The 19,653-nt window shown below is 38.5% G+C and overlaps 1 protein-coding gene across 5 annotated transcripts; it reads right to left on the bottom strand.

The window, feature by feature from the left end:
- Positions 1 to 2,179: 2,179 nt before the first annotated feature.
- Positions 2,180 to 19,111, bottom strand: LOC131227106 (uncharacterized). 5 transcript variants are annotated; one of them, XM_058222816.1, is made up of 5 exons: positions 16,071 to 16,452; positions 14,774 to 14,887; positions 14,547 to 14,636; positions 14,401 to 14,456; positions 2,180 to 2,317 (listed from the first exon to the last, which is right to left on the bottom strand). In XM_058222816.1, exons 1-5 carry the CDS (start codon positions 16,383 to 16,385, stop codon positions 2,242 to 2,244), a joined length of 651 nt encoding a protein of 216 aa, XP_058078799.1. In that variant the 5' UTR covers positions 16,386 to 16,452; the 3' UTR covers positions 2,180 to 2,241. The 5 variants fall into 5 exon arrangements, 4 of the variants coding, with proteins under 4 accessions (XP_058078799.1, XP_058078801.1, XP_058078798.1 ...); XM_058222818.1 differs by having other exon boundaries at positions 14,401 to 14,460; positions 14,547 to 14,681; positions 14,786 to 14,887; XM_058222815.1 differs by having other exon boundaries at positions 14,547 to 14,681; positions 14,786 to 14,887.
- Positions 19,112 to 19,653: the final 542 nt, after the last annotated feature.

Genomic DNA, 19,653 nt, shown 5'->3' with positions numbered 1-19,653 from the left:
GGATGGCTCATACCAAGGTGGGCACAAATCAGGATAGTCCTTTCCTACCACTGTAAAGATGGGCTTGGTCCTAGCAAAGGCTCTATGGAGCCCACCGTGATGTATGTGTTCTATCCATGTTGTCTAACAATTTTATAAGATCATTATAAGGCATAGACTCCAAAAAGTAGGAAGATCTATGGCTGAAGTGGGTCACACTAGAAGCAGTGGTGATAATGATGCCACTGATGAAACCTTCCTAGGGCCCACCGGAGAAATGGCCCCCAAGAAGCTTTCAGTGATAGGCTTTCAATCCCTACCGTTTCTCGTGGTGTGGTCTAGAGAGCTCTTGCTAGGACCGAGTCCCTCCTGGCAGCTGTAGCTTCAGTGGATTCTTTATATCCACTCCTTTCGAACAATTTGAAAGCTCATTTTAATTTTAAGACATGGGCTCAAAATTCCAACATAACTAAATCTAAATGGCCCACACCATAGGAGACGGCAATGATTGAATGCTCACCATTAAGAACTTCTTGGGGGCCGTCTGAATGTTTATTTGCCTTGCAACCAGTAGATGAGGTCATGCAACCTGGATGAAGGAACCACACAAATATCATCTAGTTGGTTGGTCCACATTGAAGATAGGCCCCACTCAATGAACGTTCCACATTGAAGATAGGGCCAAGGTGGGGCCTAACATAATGAATGTTCTACATCAAAGATTAGTGTCACATACTTGAAGGTGGATATTAAATGGAAGGTTGATAACCAATTGAGCAAAATCACAAAAACAATGTTCTACATTCAAATGGGGAAAAAACCTTAATTGAACTAAAATCACTACACATTTTCCGCTATAGGGCATCTACTCACTGACCCATCAGATCAGTGGTCCTAATCGCTAACACTTTGGGTCAGTGGTCCTAATCGCTAACACTTTTGCACATCATGTCCTGTCCTTGAAGGGTGACATAAGTTTTGAGTGGCCTATGTCACGCAGTACGGCTACTCAAGACCCAAATTCTAAGCATGTGATCTAATTCATTTATTTTTTATTACACACCTATTTTCATTTAAATTCAATTAAACATTCACACCCAACGTAGTTAAAAATCACCATTGAACTTAAAATTTAATTGAAATAAATAATCACACCATACTATCACTACTTAGTCATCACCCTTAAAGTACTTGTTCAATTACATTGAAACTTAAATTCCAAACTAAATCTTAAGAAAGAGTTTATTCAGGAAAGCAAGTGCTCATGTGTCGTGCCCGCCCTTCTAACGTCCAAGAAAGATGACACGTGGCGTATGTGTGTGGCTAGTGGATCCATCAACAAGATTATCATTAAGTATCGATTTCCTATATTACGTTTTAATGATATGTTGGACATGACTATAAAAAAAATTGGGCATTATTAACAGCCAAAAATGCTCCTAAAAGTCCAAAAAACCTCTAGTAAAGGAATTATTGGCGGTCGTACACAAGCCGCTAAGGGGGGCCGTCGCTATATCTTTTATCGGCGATCGTACCTTTTTACCGGCATTTTTTATGGCTGTCGCTAAAATAGAGATTTTTACCAGCACTTATTATCCTTTACCGGCGCTTCTGATGACTGCCGCTAAAAACTATAAAAGCGCCGCCAAAAAGCTGTAAGAAGCACCGGTAAAAGTTGTGAGAAACGTCGGTAAAAGCTGTAAGAAACGTTGGTAAAAGATGAAAAAACTCCAGTATAAGATGAAAAAAGCACCGCAAAAGGTTGCCACAACGCCGAGAAAAGATGTGTAGAAACGTCCATAAAGGCTTGGTGAAACATCGTTTAAACATATCAAAGCGCCAGTAAAAGTATTTTTGACCGCTACAATAAGGTAGCCAAAACACTGGGAAAGATATGCAGAAATGCCGAAAAAGGCATGCCGAAGCGTCATTTAGAAATTTCAAATCGCTGGTATATGTCGGTACAAATCTATCAAGGTATCAGTAAAAGGCTCCTGACAAGCCAAGCATAATTCAAATGTCATGAAACGCCGACGTACCCCATGGAAAATCTTTAAATATGCACCAGTAAAAACTGTTGACCACCTATAAAGGTGCTGACCACGAGTTAATTTTTTTCTTAATCCATTTGATTGTTTATATTTAATTGAAACTTGTATTGTTTTTAAATATTTAGAACCTAAAAAATGTTGCATAATACAATTAAAAATGAATACTAAATAAATTGTATTACTTTACAATGAAAAACATATAATATTTACATTAATGTGTTGAAAATGTTCTGAATACATAAAAAAAAAATTCCTCCATCCAGCCATCATTTGTCTCCTCCTGCAACCTGCAAAACAAAATAATAAAAATAAATTAATTACATTTCATGTGATTTGGATAGCATTTCATATGACATTCAATGCCCAATAAGAATGCGTTCCTTCCCATACAAGTTAATGAAAGGAGGAGCCCATTCACTATAAGCATCAGGGTCAAATTCCAATCCAAAACTTACATGGGGGCATATCCCATGACTTTTAATGGCCCACTTACATGAACTGGGGCTTAAAATTTCAAGGCCATGTAAGACCCGAGGCCATGAAATCTGGTTCGTACACTAGATAGCCGTTGGCTATAGGTCCATTAGCTTCGAGAATATTTTGACTTGATCATAATGTTGTTCTGTTATCGAGCAGCAAGCTGTATTTCAACCCGATGTCCGAATTTTAAGATACGGACTTAAAATGAAACAATTTGAGAAATGACAATTATGTCCTTATTTTATCTGGCGGAGCCCCACCATCGAGTTTTCAAAATCCGTTAGGTCCGAGAGCCTAACCGTTGTGACCATAGTCGAGTTACGGAATTAATGGCAAAAACGGCATGTCAAGAGGACACCCGGATTGTAAGTTATGCATAAATATGCACATGTAGAATTTGATAAAATAACTCAAATGACCTCGATGCTTTTAAAATCCTTGGAATACGTTAGTTCAAATTACTTAAATAACATTGTTATATGGTTACCATAAGCTTGCACTTCTTAAAATCATCACAAAACACCTCCCAAACATAAACATAAACATAAAAACATAAAAACACTCTTTCAATATCCCATTTCCAACACTTTCTTTCTTGTTGAGTGTGAAGTTAAGAAGAAAAAGGAAATAGAAGTTGAGGTTGAGAACCAAACCTCTGATAGTTACAGGTGAGTGCATAGATTAGGAGCACGCATATGTGTACGTTGGAGTTTCCTTGAAAAGCCTATTGCTGGAATTTCTGTTTTAAGGTTAGATTATTGCTGGGCTTTCTGTTTTATGGTTAGGTTATCGCTGGATTTTCATTTAGGGTTAGGTAATTGCTGGAATTTCTGTTTTAAGGTTATATTATTGCTGGATTTTCTGTTTTAGGGTGAGGTTATCGCTGAATTTTCATTTAGGGTTAGGTGATTGCTGGAATTTCTGTTTTAAGGTTAGCTTATTGCTGGAATTTCTATTTTAGGGTTAGGTTATCGCTGGATTTTCATTTAGGGTTAGGTGATTGCTGGAATTTCTGTTTTAAGGTTAGATTATTACTGGAATTTCGGTTAGGTGATTGCTGAATTTCCTAATCTAGGGTTAGGTTATTGCCGGATTTTCTGAAGGTTATTACTGGATTTTTCTGATTTAGGTAGTGAGTTTATTAATGGAAGGTTGGATGATAGAAATGGGTTAGTTTTCTTTAAATTCATACGAATTGCCATCGGTTTCTCGCTGTCCCTTACAAAGTCCGACCGCTACCTGTTTGACAAAACGTTTAAAAGAATTATCCTTCCTCCTTTTGATGTAGTTAATTCTTGACAAAAAGCATGCTTGTGGCATGAAGTCTTATAATGGAATGAATCCCGGATTGAATTTAGACTGGCTAAGTCATGTGCATATCATATGCATGGTTCATAGTTGATGTATCATTGTATGATTGAGAGTGAATGATTCATATCATGGTATGGTGATCATAGTAGGTTGTGTTGCGACAAACGATGTGTCTATGATTAATATGTGAACCGTCTAGATATATGATGCATTACATGAGACCCCTTATGAGAAACTTAAAATTCATGAGGAGACCACATGAGGAAGGTCATCCTTTGCTTGTCTTGAAAAACATGATCTATTGTGCCTGTGTGTGGACTTATGCATACATGCATACGGTGATTGTAAATGCGATGAAGCATACTTTGTTATGACATGAGTTAGACACTACACCGAAAATGTGTAATTCAACAGGACATGATTAGAGGGTCCGTGGGTGAAAGTCCCTAAACCCTGATTGGTACCATTGGGAGCAACCAATGCCTAGACCGGGTGGAAGAACAGAGCGTTGGAATGCTGAAATACCAAAGTAGGCAGCGACTCCCATCGACGCGTGTTGATTGGTTGAGAGGTTTGACCTGACTTGCTTATGGGCAAGCAAAGATAGGTTGTGTGTGACAAGCTTGTAAATTGTTCGTTATCGTTTTACCAGGTGACTTGTGACTTCTCGCTGTTAGGCAGATAGTGAGGTTCAACACAAGTGGGTTAGACTAGTTCGGCCCGTGAACTATGTAGTCCCACCTCTGTAGTTGACCACGGTGGAAAAGTCTATACAAGTGGGTATTAATCATATGCGAGTCCCACCTCTGTTTCAGACCTTAGTGATCCAATTGGAAAATGTGGAAAGTTGTGGAAACGTTGAAAGAGTATATATGTTACAAGTGGGCAGAAGTCCCACCTCTGTATATAAAAAATGATTTGAAACATAAAAAGTGTCATAATGCATTGTATCTTTATTTTATTGTTATCGATCCAGAAAGTCTGTGCATTCCTGTGCATTATATGAGCATGACATGAAACATGCATTTCACTGCACACACATGCACTCACTGGGCTTAGTAGCTCAAGCTTTCCTTTCTATTTTTTTTTTTACAGGTGAGAGTAGGGAGCTGCAGGAGTAGAGGCTACAGAGTCCAGTTGTCCTTTTTGTTATGTACATATCAGTGTATATATATTTTTGTAATACCCTGAATATGTACATTAGGTATAGTAAATATGACATGGTTTATGTTTTGGTTTTACCTTGAAGTGCTCAGTTGTACACAGTAATATATGTTAAATATGATGAAATTTTGAGAAACGATACGTGTTTGTCAGAAATCCTCCTTGTGGAGCCCCGCTTATTGGACTTAGTATGTGATAGTTGGAAGTCTCAAAATCGGAGTTCTACAGAGGCTGTCAACCAAAATTTGGTGTATAGTAATCATGGATTACCAACACTAGATTTAGGATTGTGACAGAAAATGGTATCAAAGCATGATCTGGGAAATCTCTGCATAAATCATATAATGTATTTACTATATGTTGTTGTGTTAGAGTTGTTAGGTTCATGCTTTGTGAAGTAGAGGAGTTGTATGGTTATTTACTATTGTGTATATTGTATAGGTTTACCTGTTCTTTTTATGCAATTTTGGTGTTTTATCTACAGGATGCCGTCTAGAAAGAATCCTGTTCAGACTCCTCCAGTGTAACCCAAGTCTAAGTCAAAATCTAAATCAAAATCTGTTCCAGATCCAGTTATACCTGTTCCTGCAACACAATTCAACAACTGTTGCAGACTGTCAACTATAGTGGCTAATCAAAAGCAGTGATCGAGTTATACTCCCGAGACATTAGCGCAGGAGCGGGCCAATGCTCTTTTTATGGATTTTAGATGTCTAGATCCACCTTATTTTTTTGGCAAGCCAGATCCTATGGCAGTTGAGTTATGGAAGTTAGAAATAAAGAAACTTTTTCAAGTTATGGGTTGTACTTCCAAGCAATGTGTTACCTTAGCGACTTATCAGTTGCAAGGAGAGGCAGAACAATGGTGGAAGTCAATTGTTCATTCAGTAGATCCAAAATTTGTGTGGACATGGGAAGCATTTAAAGACCAGTTCGATCGTAAGTTTTTCCTCATAGCTGTTCGTCATCAGAAAGCACATGAATTTGAGTCTTTAGTTTAGGGTGAGATGTCTGTTACTCACTATGAGGCTCGTTTTATAGAATTATCTCGTTTTGCTCCACATTTAGTAGCCAATGATGATTTGAAGGTGAGGAAATTTGAGGATGGTTTGCGTCCTAGTTTACGATCTCGAGTTAGAGGGTTTGAGTTGTCGACTCTTGAGGGAGTAGTAGCGAAGACACAAATTTTTAAGTCTGATTAGAACCAACAACAAAGTACGCATCCATCTACTTCTAATCAGCAAAGGAAAATGAGATTTATTTCAGAGAGTGGTAGTAGTTTTCAGCCTTTTTCATCCCCAAAGAGGCCTATAGTTAGATATGATAATGCAGCCAGACCTGATGTAAGACCCCTAGTATCACCATTTGTTCCTCAATGACAGTTTTTAGCTAGACCTGATGTTAGATCCCCAGTATTACTGTATGTTCCTTAGCGACAGTTTTTCAGAGCATGTTATAATTGTGGTGGTATAGGGCACCGTAAAAAGAATTGTCTTAATCCGTAAAAACAGTAGCCATATCAACCACTTAGACATCAACAGCCCCATCAATAAAGGCCACCATATAGGACACAATATAGGCCCCAACAACAATAGTCTCAACAACAGTCACAGCGACAGGAAGGTAGACAACCCTTACCCCTTCAGACACAACCTTGTGTTTATGCAATCCAAAAGAGAGATTCTCAGACTAAGGGAGGAGTCATAGAAAGTATACTTGTAGTATCATCCCTTTTTGCACGTGTCCTTTTTTATTCTGGTGCATCACATTCATTTATAGCAAATAACTTTTGTCAGTCGTTGGAATTGCCGAGAATATCGATGACCAAGGAATTAGAGCTCTTGACTCCTTTAGGGAAAAGAATGGTGTTAAGTTCTATATGCCACGACTGTCCTGTTTATATAGCAGAGTATGCCCTTCCAATTGATTGTTATGTTTTGGTGTTGTTAGAGTATGATGTGATTTTGGGAATGGACTGGTTATCCAAGTACCATGCAATGTTGGACTGTACAGCTAAGACAATCACATTTTCTATACCTGACCAACCTCAATTTCAGTTTGTGGCTAATCCTAAAGATAAGTTTATAGAGATTTTGATGTTCTGTATTCATAAAGAGTCCAAAGGTGTATGTATTAAACAGTTACTGGTAGTACATGATTTTCCAAATGTTTTTCAGGAAATTTCAGGTTTGCCACCTGTTAGACGTACAAAATTTCGAATAGATCTTATCCTTGACACTGCCCCTATATCCAGAGCCCCTTATCGTATGTCACCGTTAGAGTTGCGTGAGTTGCAAAGACAGATAGATGAATTACGTCGTTTGGAGTTTATTCGCCCGAGTACTTCACCTTGGGGAGTGCCTGTGCTTTTTGTTAAAAAGAAGGATGGTTCGTTACGGTTGTATGTTGATTATAGAGGACTTGATAAGGTTATGATTAGAAACAAGTATCTGCTTCCAAGAATAGATGATTTATTCGATCAGTTGAGTGGTGCGCAGTATTTCTCGAAGATAGATTTATGATCGGGTACCATCAGATTCGGGTTTGGGTGGAGGATATTCCGAAGACAGCTTTTGTGACTCGTTATGGACAATTTGAATTTCAGGTTTTGTTATTTGCTCTGACTAATGCACTTGCAGTATTTATGCAGTTGATGAATGAGGTATTCCATCCTTATTTGGACCAGTTTATTGTTGTTTTTATTGATGATATTTTAATATATTCAAAGACAAAGGAAGATCATGAGTGTCACTTAGAGATGACGTTGTAAACCCTTCGTGCTCACCAGCTATTTGCTAAATAGGAAAAATGTGAGTTTTGGCAGGAAGAAGTAAAAATTTTGGGGCACACAGTGTCGAAGAATGGAGTTTCAGTTGATCCAGCTAAGGTTGAAGCAGCTGTGCAATGGAAACAACCGAAGAATGCATATGAGATTCGGAGTTTCTTAGGTCCAAAAGCGTATTACAAACGTTTTGTTAAAGGATTTTCTCGTATAGCTGTCCTATTGACTCGATTGACTCGAAAGGATGCAATGTTTGTTTGGAGTGGAGCCTATGAGCGGGCACTCGCGGAACTAAAAACTCGGCTTACGATGCATGGGAGTGAGGGATTCGATGTTTATACAGATGCCTCGCTTATAGGTTTGGGGTGTGTCCTAATGCAACAGGGCAAGGTCGTAGGACATGCATCTCGTCAACTTAGGCCTCATGACAGAATTATCCCGCACGCGACCTATAGTTAGTGGCAGTAGTTTTTGCCCTTAAAGTATGGAGGCATTACTTGTATGGGGTTGGATTCGAACTCTTTTCAGATCATAAGAGCCTGAAATACCTTTTTTCCCGAGCCGAGTTGAATATGAGGTAGAAACGTTGGATGGAATCGATGAAAGACTATGATTTTTATCTTCAGTACAACCCAGGAAAAGCTAATGTGGTGGCGGATGCTTTAAGTCGTCAGCCACAGGCTCAAGTGGCACAATTGATGATGCAAGAGTGGAAAATGGTAGAAGATATAGCTGAATTTGCTTTTGAGATGACTTTACAGTCCTCAATTGCACAATTAGCAAACTTGATGATTCAACCCTCTTTGATATCCCAAGTAATAGAAGCCCAACAGATTGATCAATGGCGTTGTTTTGTAAAGATGTGATAATAGGGAAAAGTCAACCAGAGTGGCAGATAGGTTTGGATGGTAGACTTCGGTTTCAGGGTAGATTATATGTTCTAGATATCTCAGAATTGAAGAAAGCCCTTATGGATGAGGCACATTGCACTCAGTTTACTATCCACCTAGGATCTACGAAGATGTATAATGACATGAAAATGCAATTTTGGTGGACTGGAATGAAACGTGAAGTTGCTAGGCATGTGTCAGAGTGTGACGTTTGCAAACGAGTAAAGGCAGAGCACCAAAAGCCTGCATGAGAATTTCAACCTTTAGAGATACAAGTATGGAAGTGGGAATATGTAACTATGGATCTCAATGTGGGTTTACTAAGAACCTTACATCGACATGATGCTATATGGGTTATTGTAGATCGTTTAACAAAGATAGCCCACTTTCTTCCTATTTGTATTTCTTGGTTTAAAGATTGACTCGCAACTTTGTTTATAAATGAAATTGTTAGATTACATGGTGTACCTGTTTCGATTGTATTTGACCGAGATCCGAGGTTTACATCAAAGTTTTGGAAGAGTTTTCAAAAAGCAATGGGGACAACTTTAAGATTTAGCACAACATATCATCCACAAACAGATGGGCAGTCCGAAAGAGTTAACCAGATTCTCGAGGACATGCTTAGATCATGTGCCTTAGATTACTTTGATAGTTGGGACGACCACTTGCCGTTAACAGAATTTGCGTATAATAATAGTTTTCAGGCTACTATTAGCATGTCACCCTATGAGGCGTTATATGGTAGACCTTGAAGGTCCCAAGTTGTTGGACTGAGATTGGTGAGCGATGTCTTTTAGGTCCTGATGTTGTCCAGAAAATGTCAGAAAAGATTGATCTTATTCGACAACGTATGCTTATAGCTCAAAGTCAGCAGAAGAGTTTTGCAGATCACCGGCATAGACCCTTAGAGTTTGTCGAGGGAGACCGTGTATATCTCCAAGTTTCACTAGTAAAAGGTGCAGTACGATTTGGTGTTAAGGGAAAGTTAGCCCCGAGGTTTATAGGGCCCTTTGATATTGTTGAATGAGTTGGCACCGTAGCTTATCGTCTCGCTTTGCCACCCCAATTATCTGGAGTTCATAATGTTTTTCACGTCTCGATGTTTCGTAAATGTGATCCGAAGATAAGAGCACCCGTTATTGACTGGCAATCCTTAGTAATTTGGGAAGATGCAACCTATATCGAGCAGCCAATTTGTATCGTAGATAGAAAAGAACAAGTTCTTCATACTAAAGTCATTCCCTTAGCTAAAGTTCAATGGGGTTATCATTTTGTAGAAGAAGCAACCTGGGAACGGGAAGCAGAGATATGCAGTCGTTACCCTTATCTATTTGATTCCTAGGGACGTATAAATATGATATGGTTACTGTTGTATTGTATTGTTATGAATAGGTTTTGAAATTTCGAGGACGAATTTTTTTAAGGAGGGGAGAGTTGTAAGACCCGAGGCCTCGAAATCTGGTTCGTACACTGGATCGCCGTTGGCTGTAGGTCCATTGGCCACAAGAATATTTTGACTTGATCATAATGTTGTTCTGTTATCGAGCCGCAAGCCGTATTTTAACCCGATGTCCGAATTTTAAGATACAGACTTAAAATGAAACAACCTGAGAAATGACAATTATGTCCTTATTTTATTTGGCAGAGCCCCACCATCGAGTTTTCAAAATCCATTAGGTCCGAGAGCCTAATCATTGTGATCGTAGTCGAGTACGAAGTTAATGGCGAAAACGGCATGTCAATAGGACACTCGGATTGTAAGTTATGCATAGATATGCACATGTAGAATTTGATAAGATAACTCAAATAATCTCGATGTTTTTAAAATCCATGGAATATGTTAGTTCAAATTACTTAAATAACATTATTATATGGTTACCATAAGCTTACACTTCTTAAAACCATCACAAAACACCTCCCACACATAAACATAAACATAAAAACATAAAAATACTCTTTCAATATCCCATTTCCATTACTTTCTTTCTTATTGAGTGTGAAGTTGAGAAGAAGAAGAAGAAGAAGAAAAAAGAAATAGAAGCTGAGGTTGAGAACCAAACCTCTGATAGTTACAGGTGAGTGCATAGATTAGGAGCATGCATATGTGTATGTTGGGGTTTTCTTGAAAACCTTATTGCTGGAATTTCTGTTTTAAGGTTAGATTATTGCTGGATTTTCTGTTTTAGGGTTAGGTTATCGCTGGATTTTCATTTAGGGTTAGATGATTGCTGAAATTTCTGTTTTAATGTTAGATTATTGTTGGATTTTCTGTTTTAGGGTTAGGTTATCGCTAAATTTTCATTTAGGGTTAGGTGATTGCTGGAATTTCTGTTTTAAAGTTAACTTATTGCTGGAATTTCTGTTTTAGGGTTAGGTTATCGCTGGATTTTCATTTAGGGTTAGGTGATTGCTGGAATTTCTGTTTTAAGCTTAGATTATTGCTGAAATTTTGGTTAGGTGATTGCTGAATTTCCTAATCTAGGGTTAGGTTACTGCCGGATTTTCTGAAGGTTATTGTTGGAATTTTCTGATTTAGTTAGTGAGTTTATTAATGGAAGGTTGGATGATAGAGATGAGTTAGTTTTGTTTAAACTCATACGAATTGCCATCGGTTTCTCGCTGTCCCTAACAAAGTCCGCCCGCTACCTGTTTGACAAAACGTTTAAAAGAATTATCATTCCTCCTTTTGATGTAGTTAATTCTTAAGAAAAAGTATGCTTGTGGCATGAAGTCTTATAGTGGAATGAATCCCGGATTGAATTTAGATTGGTTAAGTCCTGTGCATATCATATGCATGGTTCATAGTTGATGTATCATTGTATGATTGAGAGTGAATGATTCATATCATGGTATGGTGATCAAGTGGGTTGTATTGCGACAGACAATGTGTCTATGATTAGTATGTGAACCGTCTAGATACAGGATGCATTACATGAGACCCCTATGAGAAACTTAAAATTCATGAGGAGACCATATGAGGAAGGTTATCCTTTGCTTGTTTTGAAAAACATGATCTATTATGCTTGTGTGTGGACTCATGCATACATGCATACGGTGATTGTAAATGCGATGAAACATACTTTGTTATGACATGAGTTGGACACCACATCGAAAATATGTAATTCAACATGACATGATTAGTGGGTCCGTAGGTGAAAGTCTCTAAACCCCGATTGGTACCATTAAGAGCAGCCAATGCCTAGACCGGGTGGAAGAACAGAGCATTGAGAGTAGGCAGTGACTCCCACCGACCCGTGTCGATTGGTTGAGAGGTTTGACCTGACCTGCTTATGGGCAAGCAAAGATAGGTTGTGTGTGACGAGCTCGTAAATTGTCCGCTATCGTTTTGCCAGGCGACTTATGACTTCTCGCTGTTATGCAGATAGTGAGGTTCAATACAAGTGGGTTAGACTAGTTCGACCCGTGAACTATGTAGTCCCACCTTTGTAATTGACCACGGTGGAAAAGTCTATACAAGTGGGTAGTAATCATATGCGAGTCCCACCTCTGTTTCAGACCTTAGTGATCCAATTGGAAAATGTGGAAAGTTATGGAAACGTTAAAAGAGTATGTATGTTACAAGTGGGTAGAAGTCCCACCTCTGTATATAAAAAATGATTTGGAACATAAAAAGTGGCATAAGGCATTGTATCTTTATTTTATTGTTATCGATCCAGAAAGCCTGTGCATTCCTGTGCATTATATGAGCATGACATGAAACATGCATTTTCACTGCACATACGCACTCACTAGGCTTAGTATCTCAAGCTTTCCTTTCTATTTTTTTTTTTACAGGTGAGAGTAGGGAGCTGCAGGAGTAGAGGCTACAGACTCCAGTTGTCCTTTTTGTTTTGTACATATCAGTGTATATATTTTTTTGTAATACCCTGAATATGTACATCAGGTATAGTAAATATGACATGGTTTATGTTTTGATTTTGCCTTGATGTGCTCAGTTGTACACAGTAATATATGTTGAATATGATGAAATTTTGAGAAATAATACGTGTTTGTTAGAAATCCTCCTCGTGGAGCCCCGCTTATGGGACTTAGTATGTGATAGTTGGAAGTCCCAAAATCGGAGTTCTCCAGAGACTGTCAACCAAAATTTGGTGTATAGTAATCATGGATTACCAACACTAGATTTAGGGTCGTGATAGGCCATGTCTCATTTCTGACCCAACAAGCATCCATTTGCAAGGAATAGAGGTAAGGAAATTGAAGAAGAGAGCGTAGAGATCCGACCTCTAACTAGCCAATCCAATCTACGGTGATTGATTCATTGGAAGATGAAGCTGCAACAACCTAAAACAAACAAACAAAAGGGAAAAAGAAGAAGAAGCTGCAATAACCTATCAAAAAAATGAAATTATAAGAATGATGTCTGTTGCCATTGCTGCCTTGATAAATCAACTCATCTAAGCCATTGCCTATTTTTACACCACTCATGCACTCGGTCCTTCATATACCACCATAAAAAAATAAAAATAAAATAGAATAAAAACTTATAGAGAGAGAGAGAGAGAGAGAGAGAGAGAGAGAGAGAGAGAGAGAGAGAGAGAGATCTTTTATGAGAGTCAGAATCGAGGTTTGTTTATAACGTTACGATTCTATTTTTCCTATTTGGGAAAAAAAAAATCTAAGACAGAAAACAAAAGCATCCAATTCATAAAGGAGAGTAGAGTTTTATATAGAAAGATTGCTACCTTGAAAGTTATCATGTTTGCATATGCAATCCGAACCAGACCAGCATAAACCAACTCATGTTAAGAAGGTAAGAAGGGGCAACAATTACTCCCAAACCAGTCCAAATGGCGGACTCATTCACTGCTTGTCTTCTAGTAGTTTGTTTTGAGATTTGGGTTGGATTGTGTTATTTGGCCCAGCCCATAATAACCCATATGGGCAAGTTGGGTGAGTAGGGTTCAACCCCTGCTTTTCAAGTGGGTAAGCATGGTTAACACAGGGGCCAACCCATTCCATTGCCACCCCAATCTGGAGGCCCTCCAACCCATTCCATTGCCACCTCAATCTGGAGGCCCTCCACTAGGATGACGCACGAGTTTTTTAGCCCAATAGCTATTTGATGGACATGGTTCATCAACTCACCGAAAACCAAGCCACTGAGTGGGCTCTTTGGCACCTATTGGTTAGCTCTAAACCAACAATTTGGGGTGTGTTTCCAAGCGAGCCTTATTTGGGATTGAACCCTGGGATTGGGCCCTCAACAAACACAAGAACAAGAGATAATGAGTGGTGGGTATTTCCATACATCTTGGAGGCACTTTATGTAAATGTGATAGTAGGCTTGCAAGGTGGGCTCATGGAATTGTAGAACTTTTGGTTGCCATATAAAGGTAACTTGAGTGAACCCTAGGATCTAAATGCTTGTTCCTTATGCAAAGGTTATATATGACCCATAGTTCATGTTAAGATAAAAAGAGTGCTTATAGGTTTACTATTAGAATGTTGGTAAATTTTTAAGTATATTTTCAATCCGGTGAGATTGAGATTAAAAAAAAAATATAAATAAATAAATAAATAAATGAAACCATGATTACTCTTTTTTCTTTTTTCTTTTCCCCTCAAATTAATTATGCCTTGCCCAAATCTTTCATTTAAAAACTAGCAACAATGACTCCGAGGAAGAGAGTTGTTACCATGAATAGACTCAATTGAGTGTCATAAACGAATGCAAAAGAAAGTACTAAGATGGAAAATCAGAGAAAATAGAACAGACTTGAAAGCGCTTTTGAAGATCATCAATGTCTCTTCGAAGCACGTCCTCTCTAAAAACTGCCTACAACAACAAACCAACAAATGAATCAATTTTTTTTTTTGTTACTTAGAGAAATTACACGCCAAGAATCAGGATCAAATAAATACCTGCTGCTCTGTTCTACTAAGAGTCTGCCTCTGTTCTTCAAGTGCTTGAACAAGGGTAGCTTCTCGGTCCCCAGAAACCTTGGAAGGCTTGTGATGTAGGCCTGTAGGACTTGTGATCCTACTCCTGCAAGAAACCTTAGAAGGCTTTCTTAATGTATTATGATATTATCTATGTGTGACATTAAACAATCATTATGTGACCATTTTTTAATACCATTCTCATAAAGAATCAGTTTCACCTGCAGATGATCTCCAATTTTGGCAGCAGTCTGTCCCACACTAGAGACATGTGAATCCAATCTAGCAAAACTATCAAATAGCCCATCTACACCTTTTTCTAGCTGAAAACATGAATTTAAATTTGTAATTAAGCCAAATGTACATCACAAAATTCATCCTTTACCACATTTACACCTACAACAAGCAGAACCTTCAAAGCCCCCAAGGTTGCTGGATATAACACTAATAACATATCATGGCCATGGATACGGATATAATACCCACAATTAAAAAGTACATATAAAAATTACATGTATGTAAGATTGTTAAAGAAGAGAAAGTCAATGTGGATGAAGAGACATTTGACATGATAGGATATGCTGAAACTGAGGCATTGAATTATGAGAAAGCAACAGAGAAACAAATAATAATAATAATAATCATATATTTTTTCAGACATGGTTGCTGCTAAGTAAACATATTGTGGTTCCACAATCTATATGCTAAATGGTGAAGTACAAAGAAATACAAGAAAACAACTTTACTTGTAGAAGTTGCCGGGCATAACCACCCTCCATTATTCTTGCAAAAGGGGAAGCATGCGAATAATTGTTTCCTTCAAAGGCATGATAGATATCTGGATGAGCATCCAAATGAAGAATATCCACAGGTCCCCTAAACATATTATTGCTACAATTAGAAAAGGTATCAAGCCCAACACCTAAAAAAAAATAGAACCATTTAATCAAACATCAGTTTATAATACTTCTACAACAAACAAATCACACTCTACTAGATTACCAAATGGGACTTCAGGTGAAAGGAGAAGTAATTGGAGGACAGTGATTTTTGGTGTCAGTGTGAGTGTATTGGTAGATTATGAGAGCCACATGCATGTACCAAGAGCAAACACCCTAGCCTTACCTTTTTATACAGATGATCGATTCTGCCATTTTTGAATTTTGACATTAACAATCCAAGACAAATATCTTTCCCATGTTTGATTGGTCTAGATGCTTTTGACAGTTATTACCACAGGAATCCCATGGAATATTTCAGAATAATTAAATCTGACAAGGTGACATCCATTACACTCTGCTAGAGCATCACAACTTTTCTTTTTTTTGGAATTATTACTAAGGATCCCAAAATGCCCAAAATGCCTGATACAGCTTCCTTGGTTCCTAAACACCACAACAGGAAATGGGTTACAAGATTCCAAGATGCTCCTTTTAGTTTTGGAAACACATAAAAAGGAGATTGCAGTTTTTATTGATATATGAAGAGTAGAGAAGATTAGCACACCTTATTTGCTAGTTGTACAAGGTACTTCTCTAGAGCAGAATGCAGAGCAGCCCTCTGCTCATTTATGGCATCTCCCAATTTTGGTAATTCAATGGAGTACAGGAAGCATTTGTGCGAGTATCTCATCAGGTCATTTATTGCACCAACTATAGCTACAGAAGGCTCCAGCCTTGAGTGCTGAGCTAGATTTGTGGTACCGTTGACTACATTGATCTGCATGCTGGGCTGTTTATTGACATTTTTGTGATCCAAGTGCTTGACTAATATAGACAACATTAGATGACTGTTCTGTCCTGCAGGTTGAACCAAAATCATTGTAAAGTGCCAAACCAAACATTTAAGGATTCACCTTTTAATTTAAAAAGGTGCATTAAATAAGCAATCTTACACTGTGGCATCCATTGTAGCTTTGGTACCAAGAGCACCACGTAGTGAAGGAAACTTCTTTCCAATTTTAGGAAATGATGAACCATTCTCCTCTACTTTCAGCACTTCTTGCACCCAATGATCTTGTTAAAAAAGACCCAACCTGCTCACACACACACATTGCATGTATTTAATTTAATTAATTTTTTTTTTTTTAAACATGTTTCCTTGCGTGTGCAAAGATGGCTTGAAAAAACGCATGGATTAGGTTCGACTTGAAGAAGTCTCTGACACATCAAATAGATTCTTTCATGAATAAGAACTTATCTTCCTTTCTTGGATTTTTCCAAAGCTGGTAATGACAATCAAAGCTTGAAACTCTTACCATTCTCTGTCTGCCTCAAGCCACTTGGATTTGACAGTGGCCATATGCAATGGTACATTTTTTTCACATGCTGCTAGCCCTGTATGTAAACCTATGCCAAGGACATTGGAAAAGCTTCTCACATGAAGTCTGCAAATTGACAATGCATAAATGAGTGGCCTGCTTTTGACTGCTCAAAGTTAGACAAATTGCCCATATCTAAGACATCACCATATCACCATACCAACATCAGAAGACCATGAATGCACAAAAAATTGGAGAAAATTCAAGCTACCACTGACCTGCACCTAGTCTCCATCAATGAATCCACTGCAAAATAAACTATCCCAAGCAATGGATTCAGATAGCCACTAATGCATAGAATGACCAATGGACATCATCTGCACTCAACTAATAAAAAAAGAAAAGAAAAGAAAGAAACCAAGTAAGAAGAAAGAAAAAAAGAAAGAAATCGACTCCACCTGCATCAATTCGGAAACAAAAAGATGCTGCAATATATGAATCACTGAAAGAGTGTCTGACATCTGAGCAGCCCATACAAATAATTTATGGGGCCATTTCATTTTATGATAACAACCAAACTCTATGAATCAGTCAAAATCAGAAGAGATCCTTGGGGCTGTTACTGGCCTGCAATTCCGCACTACAACTTAAAACCATGGAATTTGATAGGATACTGCCCAGCAAAACCCCACTGCTCATGACAAGCATAGAACCACCAAATTCACACCCATGAGCTGAAGGATTGAAGGATAGAAGCCCACAATGGCTTTTGTTTAGGCAATGCATGGTAGGGCTAAAACTAAATTACAGTAGGAACATGGCCTGCCAAGAGCAATTATTAAACCTTTCTACCCTTTTTTTTTTGAAAGATAACAACAAGCTTCATTAAAGAGGCATCGAGATAGCACCCAAAACTACAAACAAGAAGACACATGAGCATTGCCCAAAAGGAAAAAATGCTCCCTTAGAGCAATTATTAGTGTTGGAACTATAATGATTAAACCTTTTCCATCTTTTGTTTGGTCATTTTGTGTTCAAACTATAATGCTCTTAAATTCCAAGATTTCTGAACTTATTCAAAATTACAATTCCCATGGGAAAAGGCCAATAACAGAGACTGGCAGGAAACGTTCCTACAACAATTTACTTTTAGTCCCGCTACCAAACAGAGCCTTACCCACAATGAGAAGCTTAAAGATAGGCTGGAAAACCTGTGATCCAATAACAAACCATGATTTAATTTTAGGATGCACACATATGATTGCTCCCTCAGATTATCAATTCATTTGATGAACATATCAAAAATTTGTAGCTCAAATTGTATTGAAAGCCATACCTCACATAGTGGTAGCAAAATCCCCTTGAAGAAGGCTGCTGGCTTGTAAAGAGACTTCATCAATGCTTGATAGAGGGCAAAATGAAGCCTTTTGTTCGTTTGAATGTCTTCTCTAACCCGTGGAAGCAAGACAAGATTGTAGAAGCGTTGGGCCTTTCTTACACCCAAATTTGATGAGAAAATCCTTGTTGCTTGATACGTTGCATTGGGTGACCAACTCTCTAGCTCGGTCAAATGCAACACATATTCCCAAAGTTCCAATGATGGAATATGCATTGGGAGAACACTTCTCTGGCTTGGTCAGATGCAACACATGTTCACAAAAACGAAAGTTCCAATGATGGAATATGCATTGTATGGTCTTCATCAGATATGGAGTGGGTCACACATGGGGCACATGGTTCACTGATTCAGGCTGCCTGATCTGGTGCCTGGTGGGAACCACCATAAATGGACCATGCTCCACAGATTCTCCCAAGATGAAATATCCTAACCATTTCATCAGTGATCCACAAACAGATGGTTGAGAAAACAAAACAACAACAATCCATTTTTTCCAAGAATATTCTTGGTTGAAGCATTTCATCAAACAATTAACATACACATATTGGCCGCCATGGACAGCGGCGGATATGGCTGCTGCCCAATTTCTGGCCATCAAAAGGGGAAGTGAGAGAGATAGAGAGAGTACCTTTGACTTCCTCTAATTTTCTTCCTTTCTCTTCAACTGTTGGAGAGAGATCGAGAGAGCACGAGGGAGAGATCAAGAAGGGAGAGGGAGAAGCAAGACAGGGGAGAGATTGAGGAAGGGAGAGGGAGAAGTGAGACGTATGGGAGAGATCAGATCGACTAAGGGAGAGGGATAAGCAAAACGGGAGAGAGATCGAGGAAGGGAGAGGGAGAAGTGAGACCGCGAAGGAGAGGGGAAGAAATGAAAGGGCATGGCGCGTGCTGTTTTGAACTTTTACCGGTGCCCTTTTTTAAAATCAGGGGCGTTTTGTGGTGGCTGCTGGTGATTCCCATTATTATCGGCAGTTTGAGATGGCCGCCGGTAAACGGGCATTTTCTTATAGTGAATGGCCTAAGTACATTTATGCGAGTAATGATTCAGGTGCTGGGGAAGTTCCTAGTTGTACTTTGATAACATCCTTATTTATAGCCTTATTTATAGCATGACCTAGGGAACAACACCTCCACCATCTAAGACAAGTATGTGAGATCCTTAGGACAGAGAAGTTATATGCTAACCTCAAGAAGTGGTTTTTTTTTTTTTTCTTCCAATAGTGTCGATATTCTTAGGTTTTATTGTGTCATCTAAGGGCATGTCTATGAATCCTGAGAAAGTCAAAGTCATAGTTAATTTTGCCTGAGCCGGGTAATATTCATGAGGTGTATAGCTTCCACAGCTTAGCCATATTTTATAAACGATTCATTAGAGGGTTTAGTTCCATCCTGACTCGTATTGTCGATTACATTAAAAAAGGAGGATTCCA

Source organism: Magnolia sinica, chromosome 15 (assembly GCF_029962835.1).
Source record: "Magnolia sinica isolate HGM2019 chromosome 15, MsV1, whole genome shotgun sequence".
NCBI lineage: Eukaryota > Viridiplantae > Streptophyta > Magnoliopsida > Magnoliales > Magnoliaceae > Magnolia > Magnolia sinica.
Note: the sequence above shows the minus strand (reverse complement) of the source record. Positions and strands in the feature narration are given on the sequence as shown.